This window comes from Lithobates pipiens, unplaced genomic scaffold, assembly GCF_037356315.1.
Source record: "Lithobates pipiens isolate NorthernLeopardFrog02 unplaced genomic scaffold, aLitPip1_a1.2 Scaffold_3, whole genome shotgun sequence".
NCBI lineage: Eukaryota > Metazoa > Chordata > Amphibia > Anura > Ranidae > Lithobates > Lithobates pipiens.
Window position 1 is genome coordinate 228,155,825 of NW_027507790.1, and position 25,035 is coordinate 228,180,859.

General features: G+C 43.6%; 1 protein-coding gene across 2 annotated transcripts in view; it reads right to left on the reverse strand.

Moving 5' to 3' along the window:
* Window positions 1–25,035, reverse strand: part of IL7R (interleukin 7 receptor) — a 73,999-nt gene that overhangs the window by 34,343 nt on the left and 14,621 nt on the right. For both annotated transcript variants that reach the window (XM_077462867.1, XM_077462864.1), the window contains exons 3-4: window positions 13,208–13,326; window positions 5,238–5,389 (exon numbers count right to left, since the gene is read on the reverse strand). In XM_077462867.1, the coding sequence (XP_077318993.1) occupies window positions 5,238–5,389; window positions 13,208–13,326 (271 nt within the window). The remainder of the gene's footprint in view (window positions 1–5,237; window positions 5,390–13,207; window positions 13,327–25,035) is intronic.

A 25,035-nucleotide genomic window follows, 5' to 3' on the forward strand; every position in this document is an offset into this window, starting at 1 on the left:
GTGAGAAGCAATCAAACCTGCAACCTGCAAATTCCAGAACAGTTCAAAGCAATTTACAAGCTGCTCCACTGGTTACAATGGAGCCAAAAACAGCACTACATTTACCTAGATTTCCTAGCAACATGTCTAGGAGAGTGTGGCATCAAATTCTATCTTGATTGTGTCCCAGTGGTATTTTATAATTTACTTCTCCAAAGACATCACAAGAAGTTTGGCACTGGGACAACCATATCATATTGAAATTTTCATAATTTTATGTTTCGGGAACAATGGTCACCATGACAATTAGAGAGGGTGGGCTTTCAGTTTCTCTCACTAGACTTGCTGATTCACTGCCACTCAATCCCATGAGATCTTCTAATCTTCTCACTTTAGTATCTTCCTCAAGCGACACCCCCACTTCCCTGCTGGGTCCCTGGCTTGGCACTCCAGATACTCCTCAAGCGTCACCCCACTGGCTGGGTCCCTGGCTTGGCACCTGCTGAAGTTTACTGATACTTTACCATCCCTGGTTGATAAGAATACTGCTCCGGTACTTGCTTCAGCTACTCACTGTGGTCCCTGGTAATAAGGTGGATGGTCCCTTAGTAACGACAGCTTCCCCTCTACCTCTGACCATGACAGGTTCTCCGGGCCGGCAGAACCTTCACTTATGGTTGGAATGCAAGCTGCAACCTCAACCCTACGCTGCTCTCCTGCTTCTGGACAGGCACTCAGACAGCCTAGCAGCCAGATGTGCTGGATAGGCCCAAAATTCGGCCTAGCAGTCCAGACAGCACAACACACGTCCACCCAAGCAGCCATCCAGGTGGCACAGAATACTGATCACCTGACTCCACCCAAATATATAGGTTCTCCTAGCAGGCCAAGGGGCCAAGAAAACCCCTGCCCATTTCCTGAGACACCCCATATACTCCTAATCTGTTCTTGCATCGCCCTTATGTTAGCTAATGTCACCAGGTACCTGACCACCCAGTGACAGAAGAGAGAAGTGCAACAATACCAGATTTAGGGTGAAATCAATTGATCCTTAGCAATTGGCCAAGGCAACTATACCAGGCAGATACATTTAGGAGCCTAAACATCAGGGTGCTACATCCTCCCCCTGCCTACAAAGCTACATCTCGGAGTTTGCAGAAAAAAAATAAAATAATTTGAGCTCTCAAGCCTGAGAGCGAATGTAACAATGACAACAGTACATGTGATGTACGTACCACATGAAATAAACATGGATATCAGATACATGAAGGAATGGTAATCCACACAGGGTAATTAGACATTATATAAACATTATATACAATTTCAAATACAGCATACCATTTAGATAATTAAAGGAAATATAAACAATAACCTTACATCCTAACTACCTATCTAATATATGTATATGCAATAGTGAAAGGGTATAAACTATTAACGTAATCCTCATATAAAATCCCTGTTCCTCCTTTTCCAAGGGAGACGCTCTGGTGCAGCAACACCTGAAAGAGAAACAAACAGCAATGCAAATGCATCCTATCCCTACAAGAACATAGTGCAATATGTACATAAGCGTTTAAGTAATTATTATTGGTCCTTAGCTATGCCAAGGATAGCATAGCAGTGTAAGTACACCCTATAATACAATTATGTTACATAATGAAAGTGATCCCCATTCTCAGCCAAGAATGCCACCCCCTTTTTTTCTTACTCATCACAAACTTTCCTTAATGTTTTTTTTATCAAGCAACAGTCCTGATGCATGGATTAGTCTATTATTCACACAAATAGTAATAATTTGCCCCTTTGCCACAGCTCATCCTTCCTGATAACTACACAGCAGCCTCCCTTCCTCTTTAGGGACAACTCCGGGGACAAGGAGGCACAATTGCATTCTGATAACAAGCAGCTAGGCCATGGTGCAAGGGACCGCACTTTGGGACATAGGTCCCCTTGCGATGATTTCCTCAAACTGTCCACATGACAGCCAGGGACTGAGAAGATTTCCCTCATTAACTGAGAAAACAACAACCTGCTGAATATCACAAGTCACTTTTCAAAGTGAATCACCCTGACAACTCCAAGTGTTAACCATTGTGGCACTCCCTGTATCAGCCAGCAGAATTCAGTCCAGCACAATCTCAGCAGTACAGCCCTCAGGAATGTTCTCCTCTAGCAACAACTTTTGTGCAATGGTGAAGTGGCTTACAGCATAGCGTCCATGACCATAAGGTGCACACATTTGTAATCCAAAGTATTATGAAAAGCGCAATTCCACATTTCACCAGTAGTATCTGGGATCGGGCAAGATTAAAGCGGAAGTAAACCCATCCATAAAACAGTTTTGTTTCTGGCATGTGCCAGAAATGTAACACTACCATTGGTTGTGCTCTCGACCAAACTGTCAAACCATCCAATGGCTGGTGTCTAGGCTGATCACAAGTGCAGCATCATGGCAGTTGTAGATTAAACAGAGGTAAAGATGGCAGCCTGCTTGGCTGAAAACGATAGGGGGTGTAGTTACACTTTAAAGACTCTCCTTTAGCATTCAACGTAGTGACAAAGCATTTAATGTCCTTCTTATTAAGTTAACATTATTTGCGTTAATCCAACAGGCATATGTAGGTATCAGTGGGGCCCTTAAACCCTGGCTACTATGCCATATCCAATGGTGACAACTTTTTCATGAGGTACTTAAAGAGGAAGTAAACCCCTTCAAACCACTTTGACCTACAGGTAAGCCTAGATTAAGGCTTACCTGTAGGTCCAAGCAATATCTCCTAAACCTATATGGTTTAGGAGATATTTGCCCGAAAATGGGCACCGCTGTCTACCGCGCATGCGCCGTAGACAGCGGCGCGCAGGCGCACTAAATGCGGCAAATCCAAGAATGGATTTGCCTAATTTGTCGACTCCCGTGCGCATGCGCGGGAGTGACGTCATTGCGGCTTCGCCGAATGGCAGTGGCGGAGCTGCGAGACGCGACTCCCGTGCGCATGCGCGGGAGTGAGGTCATCGCGGCTTCGCCGCTGTCATTGGTCGGAGCTGCGAGATGCCACCAGCAAGATGGATGTGGCGGACTACAGGGATCAGCGGCGACTTCGCTGGCTCCTGTGTCAGGTAAGTGACACATAATGAGCTACTATGCGATGCATAGTAGTCCATTATGCTTTACCTTTGCAGGGAAAAAAAGAGGAAGTAAACCCATCAGGGTTTACTTCCTCTTTAAGGCAGCACTATCTTGGTGACTCCACCAATGGCAAGAATACTTCTTCCCTTAAGGTTGGAAAGATGAACAGTACAACGTAGACATTTATGCTATTTGGTACATCTCAACAACTTCATGCAACAGTCACTTTATTCATCTCGTGTATCTTCCACTCCCTCTTTGCTTACCAGTCTCAGCCACCGCCACAGTGAACCACAAGATCGTCCAACTTTCTTGGTACAAGATGAACGGACATACTGTGCCAGACGAGTGAGAGCTGTAGGACCACAATCCTCAGTAGCAGTGACACCTGGGGTGGTAGTTGAAGCAGGCACTTGAATTTCCTTAGAAATGGGACTAGCAGTTACTGTAGAAAGCTCAGAGAGAATGGTGGCAGAGGGAACTGACACTTCCACTGTGGTCTCTGTTGGATCACCGGATGAAATGTGCTCCTATGGAGAGGAATCTGCCCAGGCCAGGATAGGCCGGCCAGAATTGGCAGCCGTGGTGCTGGAGGTAGGTTCCTCCACAGTGGCATATTCGCAAGCCCAATTTGCCCTCATCACCTGCGATGGTAGTGGCAGTCTGGCTGCCACCAGCAGCAATTCTCCACATCGATAGCACCGACTCCAAGTGCAAGAACATGACAAATCCGTAACACCGCCGGCAAACGATCCCCTTAGCTGCAGAACTTTGGAAGACATACAATGTGATCTCCGTGCCATCAGAATACCCGTGTCAGGAATCGTGGCTCCATAGGCAAAGAAGCTGGCAATTTCCATGTGTCATATTCAGCCGATATCGGATGGGAGACCTCAAGCCCAGGAACTCCCAGATTTGCCATATTTCTCCTGAGGCCATGAGGTTTTAGCATGAGGACCCAACATGGTGACCCAAACGGCAGAGCGAGAGCTCCTCCCCCTGCCAATGGATTGGTACAGATGCTTTCTGGAAACTGCAGTGCCAAGACTTTAATGAAGTCTTTAATGGAGTCTGTTTTAACCCTCACAGCACTGGTGAGAAGTGTCAAAAGACCAGGCTGATCCTTTACCATGAGCAATGAGACCTGTTGGTTCTTCCCCACGTTGTAAGAATGCACAATAACACAGTCTATGAGAAGTACAGATGTTACTTGCCACCTTCCCACGGAGCCAGACGAAACCCTGATGGAGCTGCAGCCGGTTGCTATGGGCGACTGCTGCGAGGAGAATGCCTTTGCCCCACATTGGGCGCCAAATGTAGCAAGGTCCCAGGCCTCCTCTAATGAAAACCTCCAGAGCCAGGAACAGCTGATATCCTTCTGTATAGTGGGTTGCAAGGCACAGTGGGTGTAATGTGAGGTAGATTTATGGGAGCCAGACACTTCTTGACTGCAGAGAGATTTATTCTCTCTTGAACAGAGCTGTGGGAGAGAGGGTTTAGGGCCAGGAAACCTTTAGGTAGTTGCAATGTTAATTGGCAGACTTCGAGACTTCTACAGGTAGACAGCCATGCAGGGAAGGCACCAAGCAAGGCACCACATCTGCATGTGTAGGAGCACTGTCAATCAGTCACTGCATGTGTAGGAACACATACAACCACTTATTGTAGATCCTTAGCCCACTGAGCTCTCAGTCTCTATCAGTAGACTTACTGGTCCACTGCCACTCAATCCCGTGAGACCCAGCAGAGGGTGTAACATACTAGCACGAGTCACTTTAATCTTAATTTTTATTTTCTAATTTAGGTGTACATATTCATATAACACACTTAATCAGCATATACTACCATTAACTTTCAAAGCACAAATACTTTCAAGTGCTGCACCCTGCAGAGGGTGTAACACACTAGCACAAGTCACTTTTAAATATATCCATATATTTAAACATTTGTCCATTGGAAATGAATTACCATTAACCAAGGCACTTTAAAGGTGAGGTATTGCTGTTGCTTTTTTCCACAAAGGGCGAGGGGGTCCTTATTTGTTGGACAATGGACAAAGCAGAACATTTACACAACACCTTTTTTTAATAAAAGCCATTATATGGTTTAAAATGCAAACAAATCTACTTACCGGCCAGTCTGCACCTTCCTTACGGATGACAACTTCATGAATCAATTTATCCTTTAAATATTCATTTTCTTTATAAGGTGCCATAATATTAAATATATATTCCTCTGATTGGTTATTATAATAGATGGATAGACTGGGGGGGTCAGGTATCGCTGTGTTCACAAAAGGAAAAAAAAGTCCCATTAGTTACCCTACAAAAACTCAAAAGATCTAACCAAGTTAACATGAGTTTCCAGTTTTGGGCACATCCCTAAGGGCTCATTTACACTTACTCACTTCAACATGCTTTTTTTTATGTGTTTTTGATGCTTCTGTAATGCTTTTTTGAATCTTTAACCATTTAGTGACTACCCCACATACATCTACTGCAGCAGGACGGCCTCTGTGCACTGGATCACATATCTGGTACATGATCAGCGCTTCCGGGTAAGTCGCGCATGCCTGCTTTGCCAGCTGTGCTATGATTTGTCACAGCAATTTGTTACAGTGGGTAAACAATACAGAGCTACACTGACAGGCGATCTTGCTGTTTTTTTTTTTGCTGCAAAGCAGGGAAAAAAAAACAAAACAAGATTGCTTAGTAAAAGCAGCACATATTAAACATATCACATATTGTTAGGCACACATTAACAAGTTAACCCTTTGATTGGCCCTGATGTTAACCCATTCAGCTAGTGTCATTAGTACAGTGACAGTTTATAGTATTAGCATTGATCACTGTATTAGTGTCATTATTAATATCAGAGTCAGTTTGTGTACCCGCCAGCCAGTGTCAGTTAGTGTTAGATTGTCCACCACACTATCACAGTCCCACTATAAGTCCCTGATCACCGCCATTACTAGTATAAAAACAAATAAATAAAAATTCCAGTATATACACCATAGTTTGTAGATGGTATAACGTTCACGCAAACCAAATAATATATATGTATTGGGATTTTTTTTTACCAGAGACATCCAGCACAATACATTTTGGCCTATTTAAGATCTGTCAAACTGCGGAGCAGGCAGATCACGGGAGTGTTTCGTCGCGGAGCTTTTTCCCCCCCTTTCTCTGGTCCGGCGGTGGTATGCATTTTTTTTCATAATTTTTAATTCCTGGCATGTCTGTTATACATTCAGCTGTCAGCGGGGAACCCGCTGACAGCTGATGAGTCACCCGTTACATGTCACTAGCTGCATGTAATGTAAATATCTCCTAAATGGTGGTGCAAGTTTAGGAGATATTTACACTACCTATAGGTAAGCCTTATTATAGGCCTATCTATATATGTAAATGCTAGCAAAGGAAGGTTATTTCCTCTATAAGGACACAGCGGCCTGCTTCCCGGCCCATCCCTTAGCAACCAGCTATTGGGGGACGGGGGGGGGAACCTTCACGCTGTTTCTGACAAATACTGCATGTGATACTGCCAGCAAAACCCTGGTGATAAATACTGCATGTTTTTTACTCTCTGTTCAGTTTGTGAATTGGACTTAAGAGCTTACCGCATGTTGATGATATTAACTGCCACATTTTTCATTTTGCGGTAAATACCGCATAATCATTATTTTTTTGTGAATTGGACTTTATTTAACACGTGTGATAGTTTATACAAATGAGTCACGTGACCGTGCTATTGCACGTGGCAAACATTAGTGAATTGGCCCCTATAAGCTTTATAAGGTTGTAACTTCAAAAGTTATTTTCATTCTTTTTTAAATCTTTCATTAATAGAATACCAGGTGAATCTGCCATGATCGTCTTTGCCCAGGCACTGACAACTCTCAACTATGCCCCAGATTAAGAGCGGTAGTGCTCATATACAGTATATATTTATTTCATATTATCTGTGCATTTATTTTATTGCTTGAAGTTCAGCTTTAAAACAAAAACTGACCTGCCCATTTAGGTGTCAGTCACCTACCTGGGGTGGTTCGCATTGGGTACAACCACTTAGAGCACACCTCCCAGATTTCTCAAATTATAAAGAAGGAAACCTTTTAGCACACAGTATGTATGCAAAAGACTTGTCCCTGCCACGGCCTTGGTTACATGGAATCAAAATTAGAGAAGGAAGCACTCACATTGCCACATCCGGAAATTTAAGGTAAACAGAAAAAGATAGAGGGATACTAATTAGGTATCCCTAGGTCGGACTTTGAAGGCATAAGAAACAGCAAAATATACAAAAATAACAATGTTTATTATGAAAATACAGTAGTTAAAAATGTGTTATCTTTGTTGCCATCCTGAATACATTGATTGTGTCCTGAAGAAGCCTAACGGTGAAAGGCGTTGAAGGGCTCACTGTATATTCTGTATTATCATACATGATTTTTAACTACTGTATTTTCATAATAAACATTGTTATTTTTGTATACTTTGCTAACTGTTTCTTATGCCTTCAAAGTACGACCTAGGGATACCTAATTAGTATCCCTCATTCTTTTTCTGTTTCCCTTGGTTACATGGACCACAAAGTCCTAATCTACTGGAACTGTCAGGCAGTGTTCTCCACCCAACAGTTGACCTATAGTCCCAGCCGGACTGGGCAAGAAAACTCAGCATAGGAGAGTATGTTCAGTTAGTTCAGGTAAGTAAACACTGAGCATCAATGCTGGGGGAGGTGTTTATTGTTACAGCCAGCTAGTTACCCCAATGTTGGGGAGAGGGGTTATTTTTACAGGTAGCCACTAACCACCAATTCTGGGAGCCACTGACCACCAATACTGGAAAGGAAGGTTATTTCTGAAGCTAGCCACTGACCACCAATGCTGGAGAGGAAGGTTATTTCTGAAGCTACCCACTAACCACCAATGCTGGGGAGGAAGGTTATTTCTAAAGTTAGCCACTGACCACCAATGCTGGGGAGGAATGTTATTTCTGAAGCTAGCCACTGACCACCAATTCTGGGGAGGAAGGTTATTTCTGAAGCTGGCCACTGACCACCAATGCTGGGGAGGAAGGTTATTTCTAAAGCTAGCAGCTGACATCCAATGCTGGGGATGGAGGTTATTTTTACAGCTAGACACTGACCACCAATGCTTTCGTATGGTTTGATAAAGGGGCCCTCCTTTCTGCCCGTAAACATGTAGCCACATCCCCTCCACTTCGCAGCCATCTTGCCACTTCTGGAAGCTGCTGATGCTTATGTTCCAACCTGAAGCCTGACAGCTGCGCTTCCTTCAGGAACTTTGCTTCAACTAGCCACATGCCTGCTGAGCTCTGCAGCCTCACGGTGATCCTATGAATGTCTATATGGGTCTATGACAAGTCTCGGTCTACTTTTATCTAGATTTATGTGGTAATAGAATGATGGTGAGAGGATTCTACCTCTGAAACTGACCTTGGTGGTCCCGCATAGCTGTGTGCAACTTTGCTGCAGCAATTACGGTGGAAGTCGATCATCCCCCCCAAGCGGTTTAAAGTTTGCCCGGTGACAAGTGGCCATTCTTTACTAGGTGTTTAAGACACCACCTGTATAGACCCATTTAGTATAAGTTAATTGGGTCCAAATGTTCTGGTAAGCCCCCTCATGTCTTATTGGTGGTAGACCCTTCCACTGTGGTGACTCTTTATCTTCTGGACTTATTCCAATGCTGGGGAGGGAGATTATTTCTAAAGCTAGCCACTGACCACCAATGCTGGGGAGGAAGATTATTTTTACAGCTAACCACTGACCAACAATGTGGGATATTTAAAGCCAGTCACTGGCTAACAATGCTAAGGACATTATTTTCACAGCCTGCTATTGACAAGTAATGCTGAAGGGTTAACATTACTACCACTAACCACAAAGAAGGGGGTCATTGTGGCCACTCACATCAGTACTAGCAGTCAGGGCTGGGAAAAGGGGTGGGCAAGAGGGATGGCTGCCCTGGGCACTGTAGTATCATGTGAGGTGGGGGGGGGGGGGCACCACAAGGAAATTGGGGGGAGGGGATTTGTGTTGGAAAGGGGAATTTGGGGGGCAGCAGGGAGTATTGTTCTAGGAGGGGAAATTTGGGGGTATGCTAAAATTTAAGGGGAGAAGGAATGGGGGAAGAAGATTTGTGCTAGGAGGGATGATTGGGGCGCTCTGTGCTGGAAAGGGAGATTTGCAGTGGGGTTATTGAGAGAGGCAATGTTAGGGGTAGATAATATGTGCTAGGAGGAGGGATTTTTTTTAGGGGGGGGCACTTGGGGGGGGGGGGGTTTGGGGGGTAAGATTTGTGCTGGGAGGGGGGATTTCAGCAGGGGAACAGATTTGCACTGGGAGGAGGGGAAATTTATGCTTAGGGGGTGAAAAAGATTAGTGCTCAGTTTTTTTTGGGGGGGGGGATTTTTGATGGCACATAATGCTCATACACATTGAGGGTGGGCGGGGGGTGCAGTTTGGCGTGTTTGCCCTGGGCTCTGGATGACCTTGTCCCGGCACTGCTAGCAGTTATTATTGCTGCCAATGACACCAGTGCTGGGGGTTACTATTACACCAACACCACAATAATACCTTTGCTGGGGATTATTTTACTCCCACACTACAACCTGTTTCTTTATTTGCGCTCACTGCAGTGCCATTTTTTTCATGTCATTACTGGACCCAAGAGCAAAGCTTTTTCTGCCCAGCTATTTACCTGTATCCAGCATATGGTTACCTCTACCTTGTGATTCTCGCATTGCATTTATTTATTAAAGGAAATCTATGCTCAGTGTTTACACTTTCATTTTATAATATCAGCATTGTAATAATACAAACAATAGTTATTTTTGACAATCCAATATAACCTTACTTGAAAAATCTCCTTCCATGTTCTGCCTGTCTGCTGGCCATCTCTTTCCTCAACTTCTTGGATTCTCTGCATGTTTTGCAGCTTCGCCTTAATTTCTAAGGACTACATATCCCATGGTACCTTGCTACCAGCAAGCAGCGATTCCTGCACTGACTCCGCCCCCTGAAACTCCTCCTCCTAGCACATACATAGTTCAGGTGGCAAGCTCTGTGAAATGTGTGACACGGCTGTGCTACTCACACTGACTAGTGACTACGTGTCACAGAATTCAGGGAAGTAAACATGTGGGGATCTTCACAAAATTTAAGTTTACACATTTCATGATTGTTCAGATTAATAGGCGTAGACTGGAAATAACTGAAATACAATGTGCAAATGGATATTATGTAAGATTGTATATTTTGAACAAAGATATGCTTGAACATCTTATTGGTTGCCATACTCACTTAGATAAATAATCAATTTTTCGTTGGCTCAATATCTTTGATAAGAATAATCTATCATCGACAACCCATTTGATCGACAGCCTACACGCAGGGAAGGGTATTTCAATCAATTGTGAAGATAGGGTTGTAAGCTATTGATTGGATCCATTGTGTATCTCATAATTTTATTGATTGGAATATGTATTCATGAACAAAGTATTTCAGTGCTACTCAGGGCCAGCCCTACAATGGGCCCTGCTGGGGCAACTCACCATAATCCAGAATCAGTGGGACCCCTGACAGTGTCACTCGTCATGTCGCCTGCCACCAGATGCCATCAGGTTCCCCTAGCAGAGTCCGTCCTTGCATTAGGTGCCCCCAGCAAAGTCTGTCCTTACATCAGGCAATCCCAACGCAGTCCCCCCTTACACCAGGCAATCCCAGCGCAGTCCCTCCTTACACCAGGCATATCCAGTGGAGTCCCTCCTTTCACCTGGCATTTCCAGCGGAGTCCCTCCTTACACCTGGCATTTCCAGCGGAGTCCCTCCTTACACCAGGCATTCCCAGAGGAGTCCCTCCTTACACCAGGCATTCCCAGCGGAGTCCCTCCTTAACCCAGGCATTCCCAGCAGAGTCCCTCCTTACACCAGGCATTCCTAGCAGAGTCCCTCCTTACACCAGGCATTCCCAACACAGTCCCTCCTTACACCAGGCAATCCCCGTGCAGTCCCTCCTTACAACCAGGCATTCCCAGCGGAGTCCCTCCTTACACCAGGCAATACCAGCAGAGTCCCTCCTTACACCAGGCAATCCCAGCAGAGTCCCTCCTTACACCAGGCAATCCCAGCAGAGTCCCTCCTTACACCAGGCATTCCCAGCGCAGTCCCTCCTTACACCAGGCATTCCCAGCGGAGTCCCTCCGTACACCAGGCAATCGCAGCGCAGTCCCTCCTTACACCAGGCATTCCCAGTGGAGTCCCTCCTTACACCAGACAATCCCAGCGGAGTCCCTCCTTACACCAGGCAATCCCAGCGGAGTCCTTCCTTACACCAGGCAGTCCTAGCGGAGTCCCTCCTTACACCAGGCAATCCCAGCGGAGTCCCTCCTTACACCAGGCATTCCCAACGGAGTCCCTTCATACATCAGGTGTCCCCCAGTGGAGCCTCCCTCTCATCAGATATCCCCCAGGGGAGCCCCCATCTCATCAGGGGTTCTCCGGTGAAGCCCCCATCTCATCAGGTGTCCTCCAGTAAAGCCCCCATCTCATCAGGTGTCCCCCTCATCAGGTGTCCCCCAGTGAAGCCCCCTCTCATTAGGTGCCCCCCAGCAGCGGAGACTCTCTCCGCCACCATTACAGAGAAACAGATCGCACAGGCAATCAGTGGAACAAAATAGGCGGAGTGGCTGCCAATAGAAATTGAGCTGTGGCGCCGCCCACCCTCACCCCTTCCCACATCAGGTGGTCACAGACAGACCGCCAGCGTTGCAGGAGGTGGGCAATGCCGCAGCTCAATTTCTTTGGCAGCCACCCGGCCTCTTGTTCTAGTCTTCTAGTCTTCAGGAAAATGGCAGCCTGTGGAGACATTGACCTATAGCGGTGGCGAAAATGTGGGAATACATGAATTTCCCAGGACTTTTCCCAGGACATTTCCCAGGAATCGTGAAATCCAGTAAAGGGGTCTAAATCCCGGGAATGTTCCAGAAAATTCGGCACAGTTGGTAAGTATGCATAAGATTGCAGCACTTACCCTCCCCTGTCTTACACAAGATGGGAAGCATGGCAGGTCCGGACATTTCAGGTTGAGAAGCGGGTGATTGGTTACAAGATAGCAGGACAATTCCAGCAAGCAATCGCCTGCCTCTCACATGAATAGTCACGCCCTTTGTCCAGACCTGCCATGCTTCCTGTCTTGTGTAAATAAGGTATTAAAGGGGGAGTGCTGCGATCTTATGGAAGGGACCGTCTATAAAATTGATGGGGGACTGTGATGTGGGGGGGGGGGGGGTCTGGGGTAGAGGGATCTGTGATCGGGGGGCTCTGTGACAAGGGGGTTCTGTGATGGAGGATCTGTGAGGGAGAGAGGTCTGTGATGGGGGGGCTCTGTGATGGGGGGATCTGTGATGGAGAGGAGCCTGTGATAAGTGTAAGGGATCTGTGATGGAGAGGAGCCTGTGATAAGGGGAGGGGATCTGTGAGGGAGAGGAGCCTGTGATGGGGGGGGAGAGATCTGTGATGGGGTGGTCTGTGATGAGAGGAGCCTGTAATATGGAGTTGGTGGTTATTATGACATAAAATAATGTGGGGGCCCATTGGTGGGTGTGATTTTTTTCTGGGGGGGGGGGGGCATTTTATTCTTGGACTCAGACACCACAATGTCTTGAAATAATTGACAATGTTCCACTCTGGCCAATCAAGTCAGTGTGATTGAATCTGATTGAAACTAAGCCTAAATTGTTCAGAAGGAAAGTTAAGGCTATTTATTTGCTTGCAAATTCAATCCTTTTGATCGAATTGCACAACGATCTGCAATTCATGGGACCTTATATAGACAGGTGTGTGCCTTTCCACCTTTCACATGTATATTTTTCAACAAAGGGAATCGAGTGTGACCTCCTGAATGCCTGCAAGCTGCTGATCCACAACCCTCTGAAAAGCGTTATAGCATAGATCGCTCTCAGAGGAGCAGTAGAGACAGACGCATATGGAAACATAGCCTAAGAAAATATTATTTTATTAACATCTATCAGCACCTGTCTACAGCACATACCTGATGTAAAAATGACAGCTTACCTATTCTGAATATATTATAATCCTTACAGTTTCCCTGGATGCAAGCTCTGATAATATATTTCCCGCTGTCAATTTTGAAGGTTTCATTTTCTTTCCGTTTCACACAATCTTTGTCTATACTGTAAATACAAAAACATATTCTTTTTTATAATATATCAATAATAATATTATAATATGTACAATCACTAAAAGCATTGCATTTACTAAACTAAATCCTTCTTCCTTTACATAACAGTGCTGAACTTTGAGATGCCTCAACTGGCCACAGAAGTTCCAGCACTTGACTACAGAATGGCCCAAAGTTTGGCTTATGCCGCGTACACACGAGCGAATTGTCCGGCGTACTTAGTCCGGCAAACAATCCGGTGGATAGTCCGACGGACTTTCTACCGAATGGATTTGGCCACACACGGACACACAGAAAGTCCGGCGTTTGCTAGCGCGATGACGTACAGCACGTACGACGGGACTAGAAAAGGGAAGTTCAATAGCCAGTAGCCAATAGCTTCCTTTTCGTACTTGCTTCTGAGCATGCGTCATTCTTAGTCTGCTGGTCTAGCATACTGACGAACGTATTGTCCGCTGAAAGCCAAGTCCGGCGGAAAGATTGGACTGCAAAAATACTTTCTAAGTCCGCCAGACTTTACGCTGGAAAAGTCAGCTGAAGCCCACACACGATCGAATTGTCCGGTGAAATGCGTTTCGGCAGACTAAGTACGCCGGACAATTTGATCGTGTGTACGCGGCATAAGAATGAAAGGTGGGGCCTTAAGATGTACAAGAACAAAACTGTAATATATTGCTCACAAATCCTTAGATATGGTGTTTGGATTTTTTTTTTCCAGTCTTATTTTCATCTGGTGATCCAACCAGTAACACACTTCCTGTCGTAGGGTGACAGTGCTCAGTGCTGTGCTGTATCTATAGAGGAGCAACGTTGTCACCCTAGGACAGTATCCGGAAAGTATTCACATTGCTTCACTTTTTTACACATTTTGTTACAGCCTTATTCCAAAATGGATTCAATTAATTATTTTCCTCAAAATTCTACAAACAACACCTAATGACAATGTGAAAGAAGTTTGTTTGAAATTCTTGCACATTTATAAAAAAAAATTTTTTTAAATCCCATGTACATACAGTATTCATAGCCTTTGCCATGACTTTCAGAATTGAGCTCAGGCGCATCCTGTTTCCAATGATCATCCTTGAGATGTTTCTACAACTTAATTGGAGTTCACCTGTGGCTGGACATGATTTGGAAAGGCACACACCTCTATAAAAGGTCCCACAGTTAACAGTGAATGTCAGACAACCAAGCCATAAAGTACAAAGAATTTTCTGTAGACCTCCGAGACAGGATTGTATCGAGGCACAGATCTGGGGAAGGGTACAGAAAAATGTCTGCAACATTGAAGGTCCCAATGAGCACAGTGGCCACCATCAACCGTCAATGGAAGAAGTTTGGAACCACCAGAACTCTTCCTAGAGTGGGCCATTTGGCCAAACTGAGCAATTGGGGGAGAAGGGCCTTAGTCAGGGAGGTGACCAAGAACACGATGGTCACTCTGACAGAGCTCCAGATTTTCTCTGTGGAGAGAGGAGAACCTTCCAGAAGAACAACCATCTCTGCAGCACTCCACCAATCAGGCCCGTATGGTAGAGTGGCCAAACGGAAGCCACTCCTCAGTAAAAGGCACATGACAGCCCATCTGGAGTTTGCCAAAAGGCACCTGAAGGACTCTCAGAAAATGAGAGACAAAATTCTCTGTCCTGATGAAACAAAGATTGAACTCTTTAGCCTGAATGTCAAGTGTCAAGTCTGTAGTAAACCAGGCACCGCTCATCACCTGGCCAATACCATCCCTACAGTGAAGCATGGTGGTGGCAGCATCATGCGGTGGGGATGTTTTTCAGTGGCAGGAACTGGGAGACTAGTCTAGGGATTGAGGGAAAGATAAAAGCAGCAATATATAGAGACACCCTTGACGAAAACCTGCTCCAGGGTGATCTGGAGCTCATACTGGGGTGAAGGTTCATCTTCCAATGGGACAACAACCCTAAGCACACAGTCAAGATAACAAAGGAGTGGCTACAGGACAATGCTGTGAATGTCCTTGAGTGGCTCAGCCAGCCTTGAACCAGATTGAACCTCTCTGGAGAGATCTTAAAATGGCTGTGCACCGATGCTCCCCATCCAACCTGATGGAGCTTGAGAGGTCCTGCAAAAAACAATGGGAGAAACTGCCCAGGACTACCAGACCAAGAGAAACAAAATTCTCTGGTCTGATGAAACAAAGATTGAACTTTTTGGCCTGAATGGCAAGCGTCATGTCTGGAGGAAACCAGGCACCACTTATTAGACATAATAAGCACTGCAAAAACATGTTTGTTTACGTTTCATTCCTTTTTTTTTTTTTTTTTTTCATTTTTCGGATCATTTGTTATGATCGCAATTTGAAAATTCTTAAATTTGAAAATTCGAAAATCCAAAAATAGGAAAGAAAATCCAAAAATTCAAAAGAATAACTAACTAATAATAACGGACTATTAAACTATAGGTATTGGACTTCCCTTTCAAATTTGGCTGTTAGTGAACTTAACGAATAGGAATTTATCCAAAGTTACAAATTATCCAAAATAACGAATGCCACATCTAAACAAATGGAACAGAACAAAATAATAAGAAATAATAATAATAAAAAGTTTTTATTATTATTATTGTTATTTCTTATTATTAATTTGTTATGTTCCATTCATTTAGATACGGCATTTGTTATTTTGGATAATTCGTAACTTTGGATAAATTCGTATGTGTTACGTTCACTAACAGCCAAATTTGAAAGGAAATTACAATACCTACAAATGAATAGTTAGTAATAGTTAAGTTATTATCAGTTAGTTATTTCAGATTTTCAATTTTTTGGGATTTTTGGATTTTCGAATTCCAAATTTCCAAGTGTAGCAATTTTTTGAATTTAGAAATTTTCGAATATTTGAATTTACGAATATTCTGTAAAATTCGTTAACGGGTTTTCATTAATTTGGATATTTCTGAATGAACTAATTTGTCAAAATTTGTTAAAACGAATTTGGAACTAAACAAATTGCACATGTCTACCGATTATCACCTGGCCATTACCATCCCTACACTGAAGCATGATGGTGGCAGCATCATGCTGTGGGGATGTTTTTCAGTGGGAGAGACTGGGAAACTAGTCAGGATTGAGGGAAAGATGAATGCAGCAATGTACAGAGACATCCTTGATGAAAACCTGCTCCAGAGTGCTCTGGACCTCAGACTGGGGCGAAGATTCAGCTTCCAACAGGGCAACGACCCTAAGTACACAGCCAAGATAACAAGACATTTTTTTGATGAACACTTATTAAGGGATGGAAGCACACACCTTTGCAATTTATTTAGATTGGTTTAGTCTGTGAAATACTAACAATAATTTACAAAGCCATCCATAACTCTGCCCTCAGCTACATCACTAACCTAGTCCCAAAATACCAACCAAACTGCTCTCTTCGGTCCTCCCAAGACTTCCTGCTCTCTAGCTCCCTTGTCACCTCCTCCCATGCTCGTCTCCAGGATTTCTCCAGAGCTTCTCCCATCCTTTGGAACTCCCTATCCCAATCTGTCTAACTGGCCCCTAATCAATCCATCTTTAAGCGATCCCTGAAAACTCTTCTCTTCAAAGTAGCCTATCCTGCTTCTAACTAACACTGTTTTACTTCCTCCATCAGCTCATCTCCCCACAGCTATTACCTTTTGTACCAATTGCCCCTTCCTTTTTAGATTGTAAGCTCTAACGAGCAGGGCCCTCTGATTCCTCTTGTACCAAATTGTAATGTAACTGTAATGTCTGCCCTCATATTGTAAAGCGCTGCGCAAACTGTTGACGCTATATAAAACCTGTATAATAATAATATATCTGCCAATACTTATATCAACTATAGAAAGATACATCTACCCAGGGTTGCGATTAATGCTGGGGGTGGCCCTTGTTTACATAATTTCCAAAAATGATGACATGCACTGGGGCCTTCCCCTCCTCTCCCGTTCCTTGAACGTTGGGGAGACAGGTGGGCACTCACTGCACGTCAATGCGACGCCCACGAGCCATATCATTTAAGTCAATCTTGACGCCGCGGGCTGATGTTGTTTATCCATCTGCATACGCTAGGAGGGAGGAGTGTGGTGTCTAGTGACGGGTGTCAATGGCTGCTCGAACACTGGCTCCGCCTTCCTATCAGCATCAGCATGCAGCGTGACATTGGTGGGGTCCTGTGGCGATGTGGCGAGTATATATTTCATACCCTTATGGAGCACATACCTTGTTTGCTCCTTGCACCTTGATGGAACTATCCACATCCCTGGACTATGCTTTTCACTTCCTGTTAAGGGTAATATTAGGCTTTCCTTTCATCTATGGTTTTTATGTGTTATCTTTGATCCTATCACTTATTATATTGTGAGGCACTCACCTTTTTCTACTTCACACTTAAGATCTGTTTTCTGTCTTTCTTTCCTTGGGCAATGTTTTTCATATTTTCCCCAATTATTTATTGTGTAGTCACTTTGCTGATACACTTTATTTACAATTTTTTTCACAGAAACCCTAATGGGTATTTATCCAGCACTTATTACTACCACAGTTACTTATTGGGGATGACATCTCCATTCATGCTCACTTCTTGTTCACTGTTTACCACTGTGTTGCCACAATTACCGCTACCTCAGTTTCTAGGGATGATGTTCCCATAGCGCCTCCAGCTATCAATACTACCCATGTTGCTGAATACATTTGTTTACTTATAGGTAAGAGTAATGGGATTAAGATGTGGTTCCCCCTCTTCCTGTTTTTTTATTTACTATACTATTTGGCATTTATATTTCACTACAGACATACAGTTCCTTGCAAAAGTATTCACCCCCTTGGCTTTTTACCTATTTTGCTACATTACAGCCTTTAGTTCAATGTTTTTTTTAAAATTTGAATTATATGTGATGGATCAGAACACAACAGTCTAAGTTGGTGAAGTCAAATTAGAAAAATATATACATAAAACTATTTTTCAGAAATAAAAAACGAATTATTGGCATGTGCGTATGTATTCACTCCCTTTGTTATGAAGACCATAAAAAGCTCTGGTGCAACCAATTACATTCAGAAGTCACATAATTAGTGAAATGATGTCCATCTGTGTGCAATCTAAGTGTCACATGATCTGTCATTACATATACACACCTTTTTGAAAGGCCCCAGAGGCTGCAACACCTAAGCAAGAGGCACCACTAACCAAACACTGCCATGAAGACCAAGGAACTCTCCAAACAAGTAAAGGACAATGTTGTTGAGAAGTAAAAATCAGGGTTAGGTTATAAAAAAAATATCCAAATCTTTGATGATCCCTAGAAGCACCATCAAATCTATGATCTACCAAATGGAAAGAACGTGGCACAACAGCAAACCTGCCAAGAGACGGCCACACACCAAAACTCATGGAACGGGCAAGGAGGGCATTAATCAGAGAGGCAGCACAGAGACCTAAGGTAACCCTGGAGAAGCTGCAGAATTCCACAGCAGAGACTGGAGTATCTGTACATAGGATGACAATAAGTCATATGATCCATAGAGTTGGGCTTATGGCAGAGTGGCCAGAAGAAAACCATTACTTTCAGAAAAAACAAAATGGTACGTTTTGAGTTTGTGAAAAGGCATGTGGGGGACTCCCAACATGTATGGAGGTATGATGAGACTAAAATTGAACTTTTTGACCATCAAAGAAAATGCTATGTCTGGTGCAAACCCAACACAACACATCAGATCACCCAAAGAACACCATCCCCACAGTAAAACATGGTGGTGGCAGCATCATGCTGTGGGGATGTTTTTCAGCAGTTGGGACTGGGAAACTGGTCAGGGTTGAGGGAAAGATGGATGGTGCTAAATACAGGGATATTCTTGAGGAAACCTGTACCACTCTGTGTGTGATTTGAGGCTAGGACGGAGGTTCACCTTCCAGCAGCACAATCACCCCAAACACACTGCTAAACAACACTTGAGTGGTTTAAGGTTCAAGTCAAAGCCCAGACCTCAATCCAATAGAAAATCTGTGATCAGACTTAAAGATTGCTGTTCACAAGCGCAAACCATCCAACTTGAAGGAGCTGGAGCAGTTTTGCAAGGAGGAATGGGCAAAAATCCCAGTGGTAAGATGTGGCAAGCTCATAGAGACTTATCTAAAGCGACTTGGAGCTGTGATAGCCGCAAAAGGTGGCTCTACAAAGTATTGACTTTAGGGGGGTGACTAGTTATGCACACTGACTTTTTCTGTTATTTTGTCCTATTTGTTGTTTGCTTCACAATAAAAAAAATAATCTTCAAAGTTGTGGGCATGTTCTGTATATTACATTATGCAAATCCTCAAACAATCCTTGTTAATTCCAGGCGGTGAGGCAACAAAACACAAAAAATGCCAAGGGGGGTGAATACTTTTGCAAGGCACTGTACCTATATTACATTTGCTCCTGATGAGTGGAAGTTATCCACGAAACATGCGTAGAGCTATATATTGATGCATTGTTACAGCTATCCTGCATCTATTATGACACTACCTTGAAGAATTTTTAATCAATTTAAATTAATATGAATTTATGGTTGGCCATTATTGGCACCTTTAGTGCAAGAAAGGTCAAGATAAATGCAGTATCCAGTCTCTAACCATCTCTTGTATAATGTCTGCAGTCTCTAACCATCTCTTGTATCATGTCCTCAGTCTCTAACCATCTCCTGTATCATGTCCTCAGTCTCTAACCATCTCTTGTATAATGTCTGCAGTCTCTAACCATCTCTTGTATCATGTCCTCAGTCTCTAACCATCTCTTGTATCATGTCCTCAGTCTCTAACTATCTCTTTTATTATTTCCTCAGTCTCTAACCATCTCTTGTATCATGTCTGCAGTCTCTAACCATCTCTTGTATCATGTCTGCAATCTCTTACTTAAACTTAAACACACCGCTAATAGTATTAGCAAAATTTCCATTTGTTGCACCTCTAGCAGACATGATACAGGAGATGGTCAGAGACTGCAGGCATGATACAGGAGATGCTCAGACTGCGGGCATGATACAGGAGATGGTCAGAGACTGCAGCCTCACCAGTGCTGGTCAAATGCAGCCTGCCAGTGCCCATCAGATGCAACCTTGCCTGAGCCCATCAGATGCAGCTTGTCTGTGCCCATCAGATGCAGCCTGTCAGTGCCCATTAGATGCAGCTTACTTGTGCCCATCAGATTGCAGCCTGCCGGTGCCCTTCATGGAGCCTGCCTGTCCCGTTCAGATTGCAGCCTGTCAGTACCCGTCAAGCAGCCTCATCAATGCCTTTCATACATCCTTGCTAGTGCCCATCATGCAGCTTTGCCAGTGCCTGGATCAGACAGAGCGGCGATCTCCAGGTGTCATAGAACTGGATTTGAAATGCCCGGGCCGAAGTGACAATGTCCCGCCTCCTGTGACCCTGTCACACTGATTCAATGTCCCACCACTGGATCAGTGTGCCGTCTATCACAGGAAGCGGAACATGTGTGTGTATATATATATATATATATATATATATATATATATATATATATATATATATAATTTTTATGTTATTTATCATATGTACATTACTGTCCCATATTCATCCATGTGTACCATTAAATATGTTTGTATATATCAAATGATTCATTGATTCTGGTGGTGTGCTTCATATAAAGTCCCAACTATCCCCTATTCCCCTCTTTCCTTCCCCCCCCTTTTTTTCAAGATAACAAAGGAGTGGCTATGGGACAACTCTGTGAATGTCCTTGTGTGGCTTAACCAGAGCCCAGACTGGAACCAGAGTGAACATCTCTGGAGAGATGTGAAAATGGCTGTGCACCGACGCTCCCCATCCAACCTAATGGAGCTTGAGAGGTCCTGCAAAGAAGAATAGGAGAAACTGCCCAAAAATAGGTGTGCCAAGCTTGTAGGATCATACTAAAAAAGACGTGAGGCTGTAATTGGTGCCAAAGGTGCTTCAACGGAATACTGAGCAAAGGCTGTGAATACTTATGTACATTTTTTTATTTTTAATAAACTTTCAAAGATTTCAAACAAACCTTCTTTCACGTTGTCATTATGGGGTATTGTTTGTAGAATTTTGAGCAAAATAATGAATTTAATCCATTTTGGAATAAGGCTGTAACATAACAAAATGTGGAAAAAGTGAAGCACAAAAACAAACGGTAGGGCATCTGTTTACACCCAACTGCAAATAGAGCCGATCGGGCTGTGTCTGTGTCTGCTCTGCATAACTTGAGTGGACACAGACCTGTGATCCACCCACTCCACTCAGCTCAGCAGAGGATCAGCGGACAGATAGCTGAGCCCGTGCAAAAGGGGCCTAAAAGATCAAAAGAAACCAAAAAAGAGAAGTTCATTGTTAAGATTTACATACACTTTAATATTGGCTTGGTGCCGAAGTCAAGGACCCATATACTGAATTTTTTTTGGTATTAAAATACAGTAATACCTCGGATTGCGAGTAACGCAGTTAACAAGTGTTTCGCAATACAAGCTATTATTCTTTTAAAATCCCGACTCGGTCTGTGAACATTGGTTTTCACAAAACGAGCAGGATTCAAGCCTCTGCGGTGTGCAGTACCGCATTTGACCAGAGGTGCAGGGGTGCCTGTGACATTCGGAGCCACTCGGATGCACTCAGAGCCACTTGGAAACACTCCACATTCCCGAGTGTTTCCGAGCATCTCCAAGTGTTTCCGAGTGCATCTGAGTGCATCCGAGCGGTTTCCAAGTGTCTCCGGTGCCCCCCACCTCTGGCCATATGCGGTACTGCATACTATAGAAGTCACTGTGGAATGAATTATCTGAGTTTTCGTTGACTTCTATGGGGAAACGCTTTGATATACGAGTGCTTTGGATTACAAACATTCTTCTGGAATGAATTATGGCCGTAATCCAAGGCTCCTTTTCGGATGGGCAGACTGTGCCAGCAGATCCGTTTGCTTAGCAGGGAATCTGTCCACTGATCCCCGCTGAGCAGGCAGATGGCAGGTGCTCTGCATAAGTGGACACAGCCTGCTTTTCTCTATGGGCAGTCAGATGGAAATGAACCACCTTTCCATTTCCACCCGACTGTCATCTAATTCGACCCACCAGACAGATGGAGAATGGATCCCCCATCTGTCTGTTTTTAGCAGATAGGATCGGTTTGGATGTCGGTAAGGGTCAATGGACACATGTCCGTTGACATCTGCCACTCCATAGAGGACAATGGATGGTCCAATTGGGTCTGCCTAAAAAAACTGATAGTTGGACCTGACCAATCCTCCCCTGTGAAAGGGGCCTAAAGGCAAACTTAAAAAAAAAAAAAATAATATTTTTGGATAGAGTGGGTAGCGATTAGAACCCATGTCAGTTTTTATTGCTGTTTGTGCCCCCATTAGGGCGATTCATCCAAACTTAAATTGTTCTGTTTACCCCTATCACCAAAAGTGAAAGAAATTCCCAAATTTCGGGTTGTCATCAGAACAGGAATAGAGGGGAAATTATCCAATGGGGACACTCGTTATGGTGACAACCAGGGATTTAATCACTTTGGACGGTTTTCCTCTCACTTCCTATTTTGGCTATGGGCCAGGAAGTAGAGCGAAACCTACCCAATGGGACACAGGAGGCAAAAAATAAAAAATAAAACCCTGACAGGGCGTATAGCACTCTTTATTGTAAACAAAAAAAAAAAAAAAAATTGCCCTTAGTTCCCCATAGTCCACATAACTGGAGGCTTGGCAGGGGTTAGTCCTTTATGTATGTATTTTACGATAAAAGGTGTCCCTCTTTCTAATCTTACAAATTTGAAGACTTACATATGTAATTTTAAATGATAAAAGGAACATATTAAAAAAAATCTAATATTTAACAAAAATTTTATTTAAAAAAATAATGTTTCTATAAAAATGATTGAAAAGATTTCATATTTCCTTTTCTTGCATTGCTTCTGTTCATGTGTCATTGATTATACTTTTTGCATTTAGACCGTGAGCTACCATCAAGATGTGGTGTGATGTATTGGGTGTATTTCTTGTAAAATTATGTATATTTATATCTCTATTAGGACTGACATTATACTTTTCTGGTATTTTTCACTTTCTTGTGGTGGATCACAGTAATTGACTGAAGGCTCATTGTGGGCAGCACCTTGGTCTAAATGAATGTGGTCACGGTTCATGATATTAATCATTGAAGCGCTGTCTATGTTCATGTGTCAGTAGTTGTTTTGTGGGTGGTGGTGGGTGGATGAGAACAGCATGGTGCTCAATGATTTGTCCCGTATCAGGGTGTCATCACACAAGTGTACATCGGCATATAACTTTTGAAAACACTAACAATGAACTTCTCTCATTTGCTCCTTTTTAGTCTGTTGAAGGATAACTAACAGCCAAAAATATATTCCAAATTTTGGGTTGTTATCACCAGAGCAGCAAGAGAAAAGAAATCTTCTATTAATTCATATTCTCTATTTGTCCTGTTTGCTGCAATCACCAGGAGTGAAAGTGAAGAATTCCTAAATTTTGGGTTGTCATCAGAACAGGAATAGAGGGGAAATTCTCCAATGGAGCCACTAGTTTTGTTGATAACCAGAGATTCTCTCTTTTTTGGCTATGGGACAAACCGGGAAGCTGACAGGAGTTATAACCAGGGATTTTTTTCAGGAGGAACTTGGTGGAACTCAGTTTCACCACCTCTGGCTCAGACCCTTTGGCCTGCTCACCACAATCACAAGTCTGGTTTCTGTGTTTACAAGTGACAGCTCTGCACTCTGTATGTAATGCAATGCTGATATTTAATGCCCTTTTAAGACCCTTCTACTGTTTGGGAAATATGACCACACCCACTATTTGATGTGATTTGGAGGGCGTGTGTGGGGGAGGGGTTTTGGGGGGTCGTGGTTGATTTCTAGCACCTATTTTCTGAGAAAAAAAGCCCTGGTTATAACCCTTCCTATCTCTATCCCCCCCAAAAAAGGTCTTTCTTTCAGTTCTAATTTAGAGCAGGCATTACATAAAGCTTGGTGAGCATTACATAAAGCTTAGCCCAATCTCCTTTCCCCCTCCCGCAACCTCTTGAGATACGTCACATGTCCCAGGATGCTGCGGGGACTAGTCCTACAACGTTCTCGTACCACTCAAGCATGCAAAGTGGGGAGCCGGGTGTGAGGCTTCAGGAGGTCACAGCCAACAACCATATCCAGGATGACGACAACGGAGAGCTGAAGCCCAGCAAAGAATCATCTTCAAAGTACCCACAGGCTGGTAAAAGTCTGTTTCCTCAAAGTTAGCAGCTACAATATTTGTAGTTGCTGACTTTCAATTTTTTACAAATCAAGAAAAGTGCCTCTTTAAATTATTACCAAAAGTATTGGGACACTTGCCTTTGCATGCACATGAACTTTAATGGCATCCCAGTCTGTGGGGTTCAATGTTTAGTTGGCCCACCCTTTGCAGCTATAACAGCTTCAACTCTTCTGGGAAGGCTGTTCACAAGGTTTAGGAGTGTCTATGGGAATGTTTGATCATTATTCCAGAAGCACATTTGTGAGGTCAGGCACTGATGTTGACAAGAAGGCCTGGCTCGCAATCTCCATTCTAATTCATCCCAAAGGTATTCTATTGGGTTGAGGTCAGGACTCTGTGCAGGCCATTCAAGTTTCTTCACCCAAAATCACTCATCCATGTCTTTATGGACTGGTGCTCTTTTTTTAAAACTATCTAAACT